Source organism: Chlorocebus sabaeus, chromosome X (assembly GCF_047675955.1).
Source record: "Chlorocebus sabaeus isolate Y175 chromosome X, mChlSab1.0.hap1, whole genome shotgun sequence".
Taxonomy (NCBI): Eukaryota; Metazoa; Chordata; class Mammalia; order Primates; family Cercopithecidae; genus Chlorocebus; species Chlorocebus sabaeus.
This window is the reverse complement of record NC_132933.1, coordinates 128,128,590-128,146,259: the sequence shown is the minus strand read 5'-3', so window position 1 is coordinate 128,146,259 and position 17,670 is coordinate 128,128,590. Positions and strand designations below refer to the sequence as shown.

The 17,670-nt window shown below is 41.4% G+C and overlaps 1 protein-coding gene across 1 annotated transcript in view; it reads left to right on the top strand.

Annotated features, from left to right (window-relative positions):
• The first annotated feature begins 2,947 nt into the window (after positions 1–2,947).
• The window catches only part of POLA1 (DNA polymerase alpha 1, catalytic subunit), a 305,080-nt gene continuing 290,357 nt past the window's right edge, over positions 2,948–17,670 (top strand). Inside the window, 4 exon segments of the mRNA XM_073013830.1 lie at positions 2,948–3,075; positions 8,498–8,613; positions 12,290–12,386; positions 13,428–13,508. Of these exon segments, the coding sequence (XP_072869931.1) occupies positions 3,033–3,075; positions 8,498–8,613; positions 12,290–12,386; positions 13,428–13,508 (337 nt within the window). The 5' untranslated portion in view covers positions 2,948–3,032.

Below are 17,670 nucleotides of genomic sequence, written 5' to 3'. Positions count from 1 at the left end.
TTGATTAATGGGCATTTGGGCCGGTTCCATACATCTGCAATTATGAATTGTGCTGCTATAAACATGCGCATGCAAGTATCTATCATGTATAATGACTTCTTTTCCTCTGGGTGGATACCCAGGAGTGGGATTGCTGGATCAAATGGTAGATCTACAAAAGTAAGACATTTTAGCTGCAATCAGATATGACTGCTTTCCATTTGGTGGTTTGCTGGTAAACCTTAAACAAATAAAAAGCTCTGATTTGTACCACTTGCCAATTTCCAGGGTGTAAATACTCCCACCATGACTGATTTCAAGCTACCAACATTTTAACATGCAGATTACAAAATACCTGAATATTTAACAATCAGCTCTTGAGCACCTTCAACTGTCCCTCTGATACATTTCCCTTCCTGCCTAGTGGCGGTGAAATAGGCATAGGCATTTTGGGATTCCACTATGCGGAAATGAAGTTGATGTTGCATTTAGTTTGGGCTTATTTCTTCTATTTATGTGGGTCGAAGGCACTTAACCCACATATATACTTAAGCCATATATACTTAAGTTATTGACAGACTTTTTAAAATTTTATTTATTTATTTATTTTTTGAGACAGAGTCTCGCTCTGTCACCCAGGCTGGAGTGTAGTGGCACAATCTTGGCTCACTGCAACCTCTGCCTCCTGGGTTCAAGCAATTCTTCTGCCTCAGCCTCCCGAGTAGCTGGGACTACAGGCACGTGCCACCACGCCTGGCTAATTTTTGTATTTTTAGTAAAGACGGCGTTTCATCATATTGGTCAGGTTGGTCTTGAACTCCTGACCTCATGATCTGCCCGCTTCGGCCTGCCAAAGTGCTGGGATTACAGGCATGAGCCACAGTGCCTGGCCGTTATTCATAGACTTCTTGGTGTAGGAATAGCTTCCAGGAATATTTCTACCCCACTGTGATGACTTACCAGGAGTTTTGAACTGAATGTGTAGGGCCAGAAGTCATATCATGGTATGAAAGTGTCTGGCCTGGCATGGTGGCTCACACCTGTAATCCCAGCACTTTGGGAGGCTGAGGCAAGTGGATCACCTGAGGTCAGGAGTTTGAGAGCAGCCTGGACAACATGGTGAAACTCCGTCTCTACTAAAAATACAAAAATTAGCCAGGCGTGGTGGCGGGCGCTTGTAATCCCAGCTACACGGGAGGCTGAGGCAGGAGAGTCGCTTGAACCTGGGAAGTGGAGGTCGCAGTGAGCTGAGATGGTGCCACTGCACTCCAGCCTGGGTGACAGAGCGAGACTCTGTCTCAAAAAAAGAAAGTGTCCGACAGGTCTTTCCCCACAGAGTATGTGGGTCATTGTCTCAGTTTGTTCTGGCTGCTATAACGAAATACCATAAACTGGGTGGCTAATAAACACAGGAATTTATTTTTCACAGTGCTGTAGGCTGGGAATTCTTAAGATCAAGGTGCCGGCAGATTCAGTGTTTGGGGTAGGCCCACTTTCCGGTCCATAGATGGTGCCTTCTTGCTCTATTCTCACATGGAAGAAGGGGCAAGGCAGCTCTCTGGAGCCTCTTTTCTGATGGCACTAATCTTATTCATGAGGGTTCCTGCTAATGACCTAATCACCTCCCAGAGGCCCTACCTCCTAACACCACCACACTGCTGATTAGGTTTCAACGCATACATTTTATGTGGAGAGAAACATTCGGACCATAGCGGTAGTGAAAGAGAAAAGAGGTTTGAAATGCCTAGCGTTATAACTGGGCATGTGGGAAGGGATCAGCCGTAAAATTGTTAAGGTAAGGATTTGGTTCTTATTGATGCCTAGCCAACATGGTTCTCTCCTGGTTGGAAAAAACTTGATAATAAAACTATAAAAATCCATCAGTTTTTAAAAGGGAAGTGTAGAAATAAATCTGTCGTAGTACTTTAAATAGGAAGTTATGTCTAAGTGTAAATTACTACATGCGATGTATCATAACATATGGATCACATAACATGATATTAAATGATTATGAAGCTGAAAGACATTTTCTAAACAGTCAGAAATTAAGAAACAAGTATTGATCAACCATGCTAGAGAACAGACTGAATTATCTTTATATCCTCTTTGGAGAAAATATTACAAAGTTGTTGTCACATGAAGAAGGGATCAATAAGCATGTGGGCAGTAATGTAGGAAAAAATACAAATTTGTGGCAGGCATTATTTAATAAAAATGTTATACCTCTTTGGAAAGAGATAAAATGAGATGTATATATTACAGCCATTGTACCATACACAAAAATTGAATGCCCTTTTTGTTTTTCGTAACATTGAAGTTTTGGAGTTCACGTCAGGTGTTTTGTAGATTGTCCTACATTTTGAATACATCTGATTGTTTCATGGTTAGATTCAGGTTAGACATTTTTTGCAAGAAGACGATATAGGCGAAGTTGTTCCTTTTTCATACGCATTTCATCAGGAGGCATATGAGGTCAGATGGTTATTTATTGGTAATGCTACTTTTGGTTATTTGTTTAAGATCGAGCATATATCTTTAAGTTGTTAATCACACAGCCACTGTATCCAGACTGTTGAGAAGCAAACTATCAGGCAAAACTCAGAGCGCGCAGCAGGAGGCAGTCGCTTTCCTAGGCTCTGGGGAAAACGATCCAACCACGCCCACTCTCCTGCCCGCCCGCGCCTCTTTTCCGGGAGAATCGGCTCTGAGAACCAGAGCGCCCCTTCTCCCACGCGCCCAAATCTTTTCCTATCAGCATGCGTGCGCTTGCGCAGTTTCCAGGCGGCGCCTTTCCAGCGCCCGACCGCTTCTTTCTCCTGCTCTCCTCCGGCTTCCCCTCAGCTCTAGCTTTTCCCTAAGGGGTCATCACAGGGCGCCAAATGCGCGCCCGCGGGAAGGCCGGGGGCGGGGCGCGGCGCGCCGCGGCACGTCAGTGGCCTTCCGGGCGGAAGTCCGCAGCCTCCCGAGCCGCTGATTGGCTTTCACACTGGCGCCTGTCTCGGCCCCCGCGCCAGTTTTGGGCTGGTTGGCGCGGAATCGGGAGATTCGGGACCATGGCGCCAGTGCACGGCGACGGCTGTGAGATAGGGGCGAGTGGTGAGGGACGACTCCGCGCGCGGGGCTCCGGGTTGGGACCGTGGCATTATTGCCGATGGTGGGGGTTCTGAGGGAGTCTCTGCATTATTTTTTTCTAAGGGAGTGCACACCCGGGTTGGTTTGGGCGCAGACCTTGGTCGTCCCGGGCGGGGGCCTTTCTGGCGTCGGACCGGGCTTCCTTTAGGCGCGGTTTGCTCTTGGCAGACCCGAGCCTGGAGGAATTTTTGTTTGGGAGGCTGTCTCACCTCTGCCACTGAGAGTCTCCACAGTCGATTGCGTTTCTATTTCTTTTGGTGAGTTGCACCCACGTGCTGGGTATAACTGTATTGAGACTGGCCCCGTGGGGCACTGTCTTAGCCGAAAGTATTTCACTCCGATCACCCTAAGTATCCACTTGAGGGCTTGAACAGAACAGATCTGTGCCCCTTTTTGTAGGAACTTCCAGGAAAGATTTATACATTGTAACTAAGCGGGAAGAAAACTCTTAAGTGCTGTCATCTGGGAATAAAGCGTTTTGTATTTTTAGGTAATGGGTTTCTACTTTATGCATTCACAATTTTTCTTTCAGATTCTTTGGAAAGTTCTTCAAGTGCTGCGTAGAAATCCTGTTCACAATCTAGTCATTCCTGGTGAAGTTTCAAAAAAAAATGGCATCAATTCAGGGCATTTCAAATCCCCTGTATATCACTCCGTTTGTCAGGGGTATCTTTTATTTCCAAAAATAGAATACAAAAATGCAAATAGATTTGTCTGATTTTTGAGCGGTGTTTAACTAAAGCGTGACTTCAGTAAACTTCTAACTTAAAATCAGATGCTTCACTGTTAGCTCAGCCTTCACCTCTCCTGTCATTCAGATACATCACCATTAATGAGAACTCGCTTCCTAATCAGCTTCCTTTGCATTCACCTAGTTGTGAGTCACAGATTTCAATTTGTTCTAGCTGTTCGTTTTTTAAGACTATTTTGGAGAGTCGACCTGCCTGGATTACAGATGGGATGTAGGGTGTGAGTATGTGAACAGTCTTTTCAGCCCTGTATCAGTGATTTGCCACTCAGCCCTTTCTTCACCCTAAAAACTACGTCATCTATGAACATCGGGAAATCACTTTGGTGGATACTGTGCAATTTGAGACTCCTCTTAACTCATGGTGTTGATTAAGTAGTTGCTGGGGACTTGTGACTGGAATTTTTCCTTTAGAGCAGACTGAAAGATTGTTACCTGAAAGACTGCTGTAAGCTAGTGTCTGTCTGCTTTTGGGGAGGATAGAGGTACTCCAGATGGTAATTTTGAAACAAATATTTAAACCTTTGTAACTGGATTTTTTCATGCTTATTCTTTTTTTGCTAACTTACCTACGTGAAGCATTGGAGACACACTCCAAAAGAGAAAATGTAGGCTTTTTTTTTTTTCTTCAGTGTTAGAAGGCAGGGCACCTTGATAATGGCAGTGAAAAGTTGAAGGGTATATAACTGGCTGTTACTATATGTGAAAAAAAATCAGGGAAAATTTTTTTTTTTTTTTTTTTGAGACGAAGTTTCTCTCTTGTTGCCCAGGCTGGAGTGCAGTGGTGCGATCTCAGCTAGCTGCAACCTCTGCCTCCCGGGTTCAAGCAATTCTCCTGCCTCAGCCTCCCGAGTAGCTGGGATTACAGGTGCCGGCCACCACACTGGCTAATTTTTTTGTATTTTTAGTAGAAACAGGGTTTCACCATGTTGGCCAGGCTGGTCTCGAACTCCTGACCTCAGGTGATTCACCCACCTTGGCCTCTCAAAGTGCTGGGATTACAGGCGTGAGCCACTGCATCTGGCCAGGGAAAGTTTAATGATCAAAAAAGCAGGCACAGTGGTTCATTCGTTGGTTCATTCAGCAAATATTTATTACATACCTACTAGGTATAAGCCTTCTGCCAGGCTCTGGCATTATGATGGTAGGTAGGCTGGACATGGTTTGTCTTCATGAAGTACAGATGGTAAACATCATATGCAGAAAACGGCTTTGCTTTATTTTTGCCTTCTGAAGCTAGACCTTGGTACTCGTAGGTGTGGTGTGTGTGAGGTATGTGGATGTGTGTTTGACTTCACACGGAAACATTACATGAGCCGCTCCTATATTGCTAAGTGCAAAGTAAGATAGGCATCCTCATGTAATCCTTAACAGCTTTTGAAGCAGACATGATTATCCCCATTTCACATATGTGAACCCTGAGGCTCTGCATCAGTCAGAGCCCTTATTTGTAAGCTGCAGGAACCAACTCTAGCAGATTGGTTAGAATTTGTTAGAAGAATATCGTGTTCACAGAAACTCCAGGAGGACTAAGAAGCCAGTCTGGGAGCTATTTAGACAGGAACAGTGAGTGAAATTGTGCCTCAAAAATGGGCCAATGAGGAGGTCATTGCCAACCACGACCAAGTACTTGATGCTATAGCTCATACCTTAGGACATTGCTGACATTATTGTCAGTTTTGTAATCCTCCTGCAGCTGTTGCTACTTGTAGAATCTTTTAAAACCCATGCCCCTTTCCTTGTGACACTAGCTTCTGATTTAATTTCTGAGCAGGTGTTCCTAATAGAGCCTATTTTATATGCCCATGCCCTAGGCTGCAAGGGTGCCTGGAAAAGAGCATCAACCTTTTCAGCTTCTGTAATGGGACATAGGCTCTGTTGTCTCACCAAGACTTATAAGGGTTGGGGGCCGGATTTCACAGTTTCAGATGCTAGGCAGCTTAAAACAACAAGACACCTGTCTGCTGCTTAACTGGTTAACCGGTGTTCTCATGTCACCCAGCAAATGGCAGAGCTGGAATGTGCTGCTTCTCCCCAATCTGGTTCTCCTACTCACTCTACACTCTTGTCGAATTTACCTTGCACACTGACTTCTCTCAGTTTCTGAATACACTGTACATTTTCATCCCTTTGTGATTTGGCTCATGCCTCTTTTGCTTGTGCCACTTTTTACCTTGTTTTCTGATTGTGAAATTCGACTCCTTTTTCTAGGCCTGTATTGGAAACCTTTCCTGTGAAACCTTCCTTGATTTCTCAGGCAAAATTAACAGCTCTCCTTTGTATATTTCCTCAGCACTGAGTTCTTACCTTTTCTATGGCACCATGTTTATATTGTGATGGTAATTTCAGGTACTTTGCTTTACTTCACTGGGGGCCTCTTTTGGACAGGCAGCTCTGTGTTATTTGTAATTGTACCCTAAACCCGGTGTAGTGGAACATTGTTGCCTGTGTAGTAATGGGGCGTTGCCTGTGTAGTGGAACATTGTTGCCTGTGGAGTAAGTGCATTTGAAGACCTACAGATGTCAGGCCTCAAGGGAGTTTTGAATACACTGAGGCCAGCTTTTCACTTTCAGGGGTCATGTTCAGTAATCTTCGAAGCCTTTTCATATCGGCCTGTTCGTGATTTTTGAAATCATTTGAGTGACATCCAAGTTTTTGTGACTGTCATCATTAAGTACCTTTATTCCTTAATTTTTACTTAGTGTCTTTCTGAAAATGGATTTAAAAGTCAAATGTGGAAGTCACACAATAGAGTGAGATGTTATAAAGAGAGATTCCATTTCTAGAAAGCTAGAAAAAATAAGATCTCTAATTATGCTTCACCTTTAAGCTATAGTCTCCAGCAGTTTATTGCCAGCATTTGGTGCATGTTCTTTAAATTGTATCTTCTATTTCAGTCAAACATTTAGTCAAGCAGCTTAATGTTGTTATGAACATTCTAGTGGGGTTGGAGTTTTAGGCTGCCTCTTATCCATACTTCTCCTTTTCTTTGCCTGCTCCTTTTATAAATTAATTAGCACCAAACACAATAAAATACTAAATTTCACAGACATAGATGGCAATCATGCTGAGCCTAAACTCATGGTTGACAGGCAGCACTATTATGCTTGACTTAGTTATTCATCAGTGGGTATGTGAAAGTCTTTAATTCGGTGGATGATTTTTTTTTTTCTTTTTTTTGAGATGGAGTCTTGCTCTGTCACCCAGGCTGGAGTGCAGTGGTGCACCCTTGGCTCACTGCAACCTCCGCCTCCTGGGTTTAAGGGATTCTCCTGCCTCACCCTCCTAAGTAGTTGGGATTACAGGTGCCTGCCACCACGCCCAGCTAATTTTTGTATTTTTAGTAGAGATGGGGTTTCACCATGTTGGTCAGGCTGGTCTCAAACTCCTGACGTCACTCAGGTGATCCACCCACCTCAGCCTCCCAAAGTGCTGGGATTACAGGTGTGAGCCACTGCACCTGGCTGAATTTTTTTCAGTGTGCGTGTGGAATGATCAGTTTATGATGACCAGAGCATGAATAATTCAAAAGTTGAATGAATAAACACTAAAGTCCTCTGATATTTCAGTAATTTTTGACAAGCCATTTTAGCCCCTGTAGTTGTTTTAGTAGCATCCTATGTCATAACCGACTGAGGACTTGAAATAAGTGGTATATCAGTAATCCCTTCAGAGCCATCTTTGTTAAATTTCTCCAGTCCTCAATCTGGTCCTTCTTTGAATTTCTGGGTACTTTGTCTGAATCTCTTTTAAGGCATGTATGACCTCTAAATATTGTTTAGAGCCAGTTGCTACTTGTCTCCTGTGTTAGATAGTAAGTGTTGTGAGTACAGAGACCATGTCTTTTTTATCTTTTTGTTGTTGTTGTTTTGTTTTTTGTTTTTTGAGATGGAGTTTCGCTCTTTTTGCCCAGGCTGGAGTGCAATGGTGCGATCTCAGCTCACTGCAAACTCTGCCTCCCAGGTTCAAGTGTTTCTCCTGCCTCAACCTCCCGAGTAGCTGGGGTTACAGGCACGCACCACCATGCCCGGCTAATTTTGTATTTTTAGTAGAAACGGGGTTTCACCATGTTGGCCAGGCTGGTCTTGAACTCCTGACCTCAGGTGATCTGCCCACCTCAGCCTCCCAAAGTGCTGGGATTACAGGTGTGAGCCACCGCGCCCAGCCTGTCTTTGTGTCTCATAGGGCCTAGTACTTTGCAAAGAGTAGATGCTCCTTGAAGCCTTTTAGATTAATAGAATACAAAATGAATAGTGCTTCTATAACCCACTGGATTACTTCTGACTGGTCATTTCTAATGAAAAGGTGATAAATTAGCTAACAGCTGATCTCCCTTGTTTAGTGTCTCTGCAGGATATCAGTTGAATTGGGAATTTTCCTCTTTTTGGAGAAAAAAATAACAGTGGCTTTGTTTTAACAGGATCTTACAGGAACTTTCTGGCGAGTCATGTATATTTGGATATGTATGTTTGGCCATGAGCTTTGTGAATTATTTACATTGTAAACATTATCTACTTGTTTATTACTAAAATTTTATGTTATTGTTGGCTAGAAACTTTTCCTTGGTGTTTGAGGGAAGATGGCTGACAATTTTGTAACATCTCTTGTAAATTTTTTCTTTTTCCCCGCTGTGTCAGATTCAGGGAGTTTTGTAGCTTCTCGAGCCCGGCGAGAAAAAAAATCAAAGAAGGGGCGCCAAGAAGCTCTAGAAAGACTGAAAAAGGCTAAAGCTGGTGAGAAGTATAAATATGAAGTAAGTAGCCATTTTTCTTCTTTATTCCTCCTGTGCATCATCTAATTCATAGCCTGAAGGTAGTCTTATGTCACCTTTGCCCCAAATTAGAAATACTCGTATATTTTAAACTTCTTATAATGGGAATTTATTAGTGTTGAACAAGCATGGGTATGAGGTAGATTTACAGATCATGGAGAATGCTCAACCCTTAAAGTTCCAATAAGGTATTTTACAGATGATTTTAAAATTCCAAAATGAAACTACATAGCCATATCTATATTTTTCCTTATTGAGCATGCCGCATCTATGGTAAGTCCCATTGGTTTTTTGCAGTCCTTTAGAGGTGCTTTTACTTACTCTTAAGGTATTGAGCAGTCTAACTAAGTGCTACTTCTTGGAGAGAACTGTTCTTCCTAATCTCATTTGCAAGGGTAGTGGCAATGGAGACGTGGACCTTAACTTCTGCCGTGTTCTGCTTATAAGATTGAATGTGATGCTCTTTTGGTTTTCCTCTACCCACTGTTTATGGCCTGCAGGTAAAAAACAGAGTGGCCACCATCTGCATAAATATTGTCTAGTGGAGCCTTCAGGGCTCCCTGAGTATCTTAATTGCCTCATGGCCAGAAAGTGATTAACCAGTACTAGAAAATAACAACCATAACTTTTTGAACTAACATATTATTCTAAGTGCATTTACCAATGTGTTTATTCATTTAATATTTTCAATAACCAAATGAAATTAGATACTATGATTAATAACATTTTGCAGGTGAGATATCTGAGGTACGGAAAGTTTAATGAGGTCACAGTGGCAGATCCTTTTTTGAACCCAGGCAGTCTGGCTCAGGATATGAATGTTTAACCAGTTAATCAAATAAGAGAATATTTGCCATTTGTCACCATTTGTTCAAGTTAAGTGAGGCAACCAGATCATAAAAGGTTGATCAAAGGATTTCAGTAAAACAGAAATAAAGCATTTTTTTTTTTTTTGAGACACAGTCTCGCTCTGTTGCCCAGGCTGGAGTGCAATAACATGATCTTGGTTCACTGCAACTTCCACCTCCCAGGTTCAAGCGATTCTCCTGCTTCAGCCTGCCAAATAGCTGGGATTACAGGCGTCACCACCATGGGTGGCTAATTTTTGTATTTTTAGGAGGGACGGGGTTAAACTCTTGACCTCAAATGATCCACCTGCCTCGGCCTCCCAAAGTGCTGGGATTACAGGCGTGAACCACCACACTGAGCCCAGGAATAAAACATTTTTAATGTAGGTACTTGTATAAAGGAGTTCCATGGGGCATTTCAGATGTTGGCACAATGTGGCTGATTTCCCTTTAACACTGTGATGTTAATTGTATGGCTCTTAAGAGTTCATGCTGAGCAGTAGTAATGTTGTTTTTAAAGATTGAGTCAAAATGACTTTTTACTCAAAATGATATTTAAAAATAGTTTTCTGGTATCTCCTTGATAATATAGTGAATCACTTAAATAAGAGACAGTCTGTCTTCAACCAACAAAAATAATCACGCCAGTTCCCCTCCAACCCTGAAAAAGAAAGTTGGTCGGTATAGTAATATTAATTGGACTATTTTGCATCTGTGTTGTTAAAAACTTAATTTGGTAAGGCAGGTTGTTTCTGTTACCAAATCAGTATTTGCCAGTGATTCCTGTAGAGTAGACTGAAAGGAGGTGAAAACTCAGCCAAATCCTGTAATTATTATAAGCCTTATAGGTGTGGCAGAAATCCAGTCATCTCTGGCCATCAGATTCTAAAAGCTCTGTCCAAGTTTTTTCCTAGAGTATTAACTCTTCAGATGGAATTGTTTCTCCCATACTCCATTTGAGAAAGGTAGAACTCTTTTTTTTGAGGTGGAGTTTTGCTCTTGTTGCCCAGAGCAAATGCGATGGCGCACTCTTGGCTAGAGTGCGATGGCGCTATCTTGGCTCACTGCAACCTCCACTTCCCAGGTTCAAGCGATTATCCTGCTTCAGCCTCCCAAGTAGCTGGGATTATAGGAACCCGCCGCCGCGCTTGGCTAATTTTTGTATTTTTAGTAGAGACCGGGTCTCAACCATGTTGGTCAGGCTGGCCTGGAACTCCTGACTTCAAGTGATCCCCCTGCCTTGGCCCCCCAAAGTGCTAGGATTACAGGCGTGAGCCACCACACCCGGCTGAGGTAGAACTCTTGAGAGAAAGGGAGAATTTTTTTTTAAATCTCGCTCTCTCACCCAGGCTGGAGTGCAGTGGCACGTTCTTTGCTCACTGCAACCTCCACCTCCCAGGCTCAAGTGATTCTCTTGTCTCAGCCTCCCGAGTAACTGGGATTGCAGGTGCCCACCACCATGTCCGGCTAATTTTTGTATTTTTAGTAGAGATGGGGTTTCACCACGTTGGCCAGGCTGGTCTCGAACTCCTGACCTCAAGTGATCTGCTCGCCTTGGCCTCCCAAAGTGCTGGGATTACAGGCATGAGCCACTGCACCTGGCCAAGAATCGGGTCTTTTTTTTTTTTTTTTTTTTTTTTGAGACGGAGACTCGGTCTGTTACCCAGGCTGGAGTGCAGTGGCATGATCTCAGCTCACTGCATTACTGCAACCTCTGCCTCCCGGGTTCAAGCGATTCTCCTTCCTCAGCCTCCTGAGTAGCTGGGACTACAGATATGTGCCACCACGCCTGCTAATTTTTGTATTTTTAGTAGAGATGGAGTTTCACTGTGTTGGCCAGGCTGGCCTTGAACTCCTGACCTCAGGTGATCCACCCACGTGGGCCTCCCAAAGTGCTGGGATTACAGGCGTGAGCCACCGTGCCCAGCCTTTGGTAATTTTTAATAAGTATCTATGAGATTTTGCAAACCAGCCCACCAGAGTCTCATCTGCAAAGTCACTGGCCTGTCCCCATGGGCAGCAGCAGCAGCAGTGGTGTGTATCTTTCATTTGTTGCTTTAGCTGTACAGAGGTTGTCTGATTTACTCATACCAGTAGCTCATGGTGTTCTGACCCTTTTGCAGTCAGGCAGCCAATGTGATTGGAGGACCTGCCACTCTCTGAACTTGTCTTTCAAATAGCTCAGCATTTAAGTCCTTGTGCGGTTTCAAGACCTGAGAACGGTGGGGTGTCAGTGGTAATACAAACAGGGTCACTCAAAAGCTATTTCTGGTTTGCCTGTAGAATATACAATATGTTTGTTTTGCTAATTTTTGGAGGCGGATGGACGAGGAAGATTTTCCTTTTGAATTATATTTGTTTGGTTGAACAAGCATGAAAATTATCGTCTATTTGCAGAGCGTACATTAGCTAGTGGAGAGGGAAGTGGCATGCCTTACAGGTTTGCTAAGTGTAGGAGAAACTAGTCTAGAAATTACAAGTGAATAATCCCCAAAGCAGCTAATGAAGAATTGGCTATAATTCAGTTTGTTTTTTATGAAATAGATGAGTAATTGATGGTATGACAAGTGTATTATGCTAATGGAATCATTTAATATCTTATGTTAACACCCACCTAAAAGGAATACTAAGTTAATTGATGTCTATTTAAGGAAAACCCTGTAGTGGTGTTGAATGTCAGAACTCATGATTTGGTTGCAGCTACTCCTTCAGGCTGCCATTCCAGTTTCAATTTGACAATTTTTTCATCAGAATTGTTTAACACTTTCACTCTATTTGAAGCTTTTTTTCTGAAACTTGTATAATGGTAGGTCGAGGACTTCACAGGTGTTTATGAAGAAGTTGATGAAGAACAGTATTCGAAGCTGGTTCAGGCACGCCAGGATGATGACTGGATTGTGGATGATGGTAGGTGGGGCGGGGGTTGGGGGCGGGGATGTTGCTTCCTAGGCGCTGTGTTAGTTGCTGCTTGTAGATTCGCACTCATGTGGTGGAGTTGCTGCTTTGCCTGGGCAAATGTAAGGCACTGTTAGGATTTTACCTTTGGTTTGGATTTTCCTTTAATTATTTGAGGATGAGGAAGCAGAACAGCAGGACGTTTATTTGGGGATATTTTGGAGAATCTAGGCACATACCTCAGGATGTAGTATAAATCCTCCAGGTAATGGCTGTGTAAGAATTGGGAGGAGCCCCTTGTCTGTGGGGCCCATGCACAGCGCTTGGAATTAAGGAATGCAGGTTCAGGATCCATCGTTCCTACTTTCCAATTCTATGACCTTGGACAAGTCACTTAATGTCTTTGCGCCTCGGATTCTTTATCTGTAACATGGGGATAAGAAAACTACCTTCTCCCAGAGTTGTTGTGAGGCATATATGAGGTTCTAGGTATGAAAATTAACTTGATCAGGAGAAAGCACCATACAAAGTCTTGTCCTAATGTCCTGTGCCCCTTCTGAAAGCTCATTGGTTCTCACTGGTAGAGTCTGACTTCATGGCCATGTGAATGCTGACCACAGGGAGCATGTAGATTGTGCCTGTGACTATTTATGTTTCTAATTCTGTAATTGGATTCAGCTATATTGCCAGTTTTCCCTTGTAGACTGGGATATCTCTCTCTGGACTTGTGGTAATCTTGATTCTTTTTATTCTTCTGGTAGAGTAAAACTGCTGTAAAGCATCCTATTGTGGCAGACTTTGATCCTATGGGCCAAATCGTTTCCTGAGGTCACCTAGCTAGGTATAATATATATCATTTGGTTTTGACTCCACACCTGCTGTGTGGATGCTGTGCATTGTCTGACACCTGTGTGAACAGAATTCTGCTGCACTTAAAAATAGCACAGACCAGGAAAACATCTGAGCAGGTATAAAAGGTTTTTTTGGTCATGGCTAAAATATTATTGGCCACTTTTAGAAATTTGATCCCAGTATTAAATTTTGTCCCTGCAGATGGTATTGGTTATGTGGAAGATGGCCGAGAGATTTTTGATGATGACCTTGAAGATGATGCCCTTGATGCTGGTGAGAAAGGTACCTACTTTTTGTTTTCCAGGATGTTTTGAGATTTAAAGAGTTCTCTAAAATTAGAGATGACTTGATACTCTGATAGTTTACGTTTGAGAGAAGGACCTAACTACCATTGTTATTAGGTATAGAATATGTTCTAATATGAAAAGAAGTATGGTTATGTGGAAAATTAAAGATAAAAAGCAGTAACAATACCAGGAAATGAAGTTTCATGTCTCTATTATCCAAGTAGTGTGGTCTTTACTTGTTTTAAAGTTTTCAATCCTATGGTCATTTAAAACTTGCTGATTTTGAGGGCTGCAACAGTAATTGATCTCTTTTAATTCCTACTGAAGTGATGTACTTAGAATTTTAGCTCTTTGCCAGTTGTATAGCACAATAACAAGGTTTAGAACTACAGTAATAGCTTGCTTTGTCTAATTGAAATTTAAAATAATATGGATGAATGTGTCAGATTGTCTTAGCTGTACAATCATTGGCAATTTTTTTTGAGTAAACAAGCCTGATTTAGTTCCTGTAAAATGAGGATACTGAAAATTCTCTTCAGTATATTTTTTTTGTTTAGTTTGTTAATTAGTCTTCTACTACCAAGTGGTAGATTGGGGTCAGCAAACTGTGGCCCTCTCACAACCAGTTTTTGACAAAAAGTTTTATTGAGATATATAGTTCACATACCATACAATTCGCATATTTAAAGTATACAATTCAGTGACTTTTAATATAATCACAGAGTTGTGCAGCCATCACCACAATCAATTTTAGAACATTTTTGTTACCCCAAATGGAAATCATGCCTGTTTTTGTGTGACTCTCGAGCTGAGAATAGTTTTTACATTTTTAAGCAGTATTTTAAAAATAAAAAATGCGACGAATATGTAACAAAAGAATATGTGACCAAAAGCCTAACATCTGTGCTGTCTTGCCCTTTACTGTCTGAATCCTCATTTGCAGAATAACATTTTGCACCTTAGTTTTCTCTCTCCTTCCAACCACGTACACAGAGACTTTTTGCTCAGTGGACTTTTTGAACTTCAGCAGTGACCTCCTAAGAGTAAGGATACTTGACTACTTAACCACAATAACATTATCAAGATATCTAATATATTGTCTATATTAAAAGTTTCCCAATTAGCCCAATAGTATCTTTTAAAGCTATTTTAAAAAAATGCAGAATCCATTTTAGTTTTCATGTCTCTATAGTCTTTTTTTAATGTAGAACGGCAACACCCGCCCCCCTCCCCCCTGCCGCCCTGGCCTCTTTTTGTCTTTCATGACATTGATTTTTAAAGGGACCAGGCTGTTTGTTTTGTTGAATGTCCCACAATCTGAGTTTTACCTGACTGCTTCGTTGTGCTTAGATTTGGGTTAAATATTTTGGCAACAATAAATATTTATAAGTAAATGCTTTGTTTTTGTTAAGACCTACAATATAAAATTCTGTCCTTCCAATCGTTCATATCAGGGGCATATGATGTCACTTGTACCATTATTGTTGATACTAAGTTTGATCTTTTGGTTAAGATGATATTTGTCAGATTTCTTCCTTGTAAAGCTACTTTCCTCCCTTTTGTAATTAATGCAAAATAGGGGGTGATAATTTGAGACCATGTGTATATTCCATTTCCCCATGAATTTTTACCCAGTGCTTTTAGCATCTATTGTTGATCCTTTCCCTTCTTTTAAAAATTATTGCTTCAGACTCATGTATTTCTGAAAGATTTACTGTTATAATTCAGCAGCAATTATTATCATTTTTCCTTTTTATGTTCAAATTATCCCAGATTTGGCTGGTAAGAGCCCCTTTAAGCCACCTCCTGTGTTCTTTTGACATGGCTCCATCAGTCTGAGCATTTCCTTGCTCTCTGGGCTAAGAGGATAAGATGTTCCAGGTTTAGCTTGTATTCTTCCCGCCCTAGACGTGGAACCAACCATTTCTCCCAAGAATCCTGGTTCCTTTTAGTGGGGAATGGTGTCCAGATATGGGAGATGGATGTGCTCATTGCTGTTGGAGTGTAATGACTTCTAGGCCCTTTCAGTGAGCAGAACAAGGAAATTATATATGTCATGAGTTCATACGGATATATTTGATTGGTTGAAATCTAACATCACTGGGTTCTTTATCTTCCCAATTCTATATTTGTATCTGCCTTCACCCTCAATGAAAACCCATGTCTTCTAAAATATACACAAAATAATGTCAGAATCACTAAATCATTATCTGTACTAACAACCTTTCTAAGTAAAGTTTATGATTTCTCTACAGTTTTATTTGTTCTTGGTATATATCCTAAGGGTCTGTAGTCAGACTATTGTGTTTAGAAGCTATGTAAAGTAATTCTTTAGTGTGTGTTGTATTAATTTACTACATAGGTTCATTTTTTGTTTATATTCAAATTTCAGTTTTAAAAAATCCTTTTAATTTTACTTCTGAATATTGTAAAACATTTATATGTTTTAAAAATGAAAATCAGTAACTTTTTTATTAGTTTCTGGTTTATTACAAAAAATAAGCATATGTGTATTTTTTCTATGTGTGATGTTCTTTATTCTTCATTCATTTATTAGTTAAATTAGAATATGTGAACCATCTTCCTGGTTCTGCCAACCTGTATAATGTGGAAATTTTCTACACTGGTACCATTTGGTAGCAGTGTGGCTAATAGTGTATTTCTAGTTTGTGTGAGTCCATGAAGAAGAGAATGAGTTCATGTGCCACTTTCATTTCCCTGAACTGAGGAGGCCTATGTTAGAGTTATGGTTCTGTTGTTAATTGTCTGTGTCATCTTGAACTAATCCCATTACCTATCTGGACTTGAGTTTTTGTCAGCTGTAAATTAGGAGGTTGGACTGGACAGTGAGCTTCTCAAAGAAAGGACTCATGTCCTGGTAATCTCAGTGCTAATCACAGTAGTGGACTCAAAGTAAGTATGTAGTTTTGTTGAATAAACAATCCATCTCTGTGTTTCCATAGTCATCATATTATCTCTTCCGAGTAATACGTTAGTGAAGAGAATGATTTGATCCGGAAAAGAGCTAGTCTTAGAAATTATTCTTTCGTGCTTTGCCACCACCATTCACCCACAAGTCCCCACTGTTTCAGTGTCCCTTTCTAGGAGCCCAGTAAAGGTCACAAGATCCTAGGAAGGAAAATGGATTTCTGCAATGCACTTTAAAGACTTACAAGAAATTACTGAGTTTTGCTTAGAAGTAAAAAGTCAAAGCTTTATGGTGTGGATCTAATTCCTGGCATGTTTTCAAACAGAAAAATGGCCGGGTGTGGCGGCTCACGCCTGTAATCCCAGCACTTTGGGAGGCTGAGGTGGGGCAGATCACCTGAAGTCAGGAGTTCACGACCAGCCTGGCCAACATAGTGAAACCCCGTCTCAACTAAAAATAGAAAAATTAGTCGGACGTGGTCGTGGGCATCTGTAATCCCAGCTACTTGGGAGGCTGAGGCAGGAGAATCTCTTGATCTCTTCAACCCGGGAGGCAGAAGTTGCAGTGAGCCAAGATCATGCTACTGCACTCCAGCCTGGGTAACAGGAAAAAATAAAACAAAACAAAACCACAGAGAAAAATATCAACCAAGTCCCAATGCAGAAAATTCAGCAGGAAAATGCAATAAAACAAAACAGAAACACTAAACTGTGGAAGAATTCCACCTCAAATGTTTACTTGTATTCATCTTTTCATCCTTCTGTCTAAATCCTACTAACCTACAGTGGTGAGATTAAAGCCCTCTCATGAAGCCTTCCTTGCTATTCAAACCTCTGTTGACCTCCTCTGTTCATACACTGTCAAGACCTGAATTTTATATACTAAACATTTTGACTATTATATTCTGTTTTCAAAGTACTCCAGATGATACAGATCTCCTGTCTCACATTTTTCACAAATGTCCTACAAACCTTTTCACAATATTAGGCCCATGGAAATACTTTTTTTTTTAACTATGGTAAAATACGCGTAACATAAAATTTACCACGAGTGACATTTAGTATATTCACAGTGTTTGCAACCATCACCATCATCTTGTTCCAGAACATTTTCATCATCCAAAATGGAAGCCCCATATCCATTAGCAGTCACTCCCCAATCTCTCTTCCCCCAGAGCCTGACAACCATTAATCTGCTTTCTATCTTTATGGATTTGCGTATTCTGGAC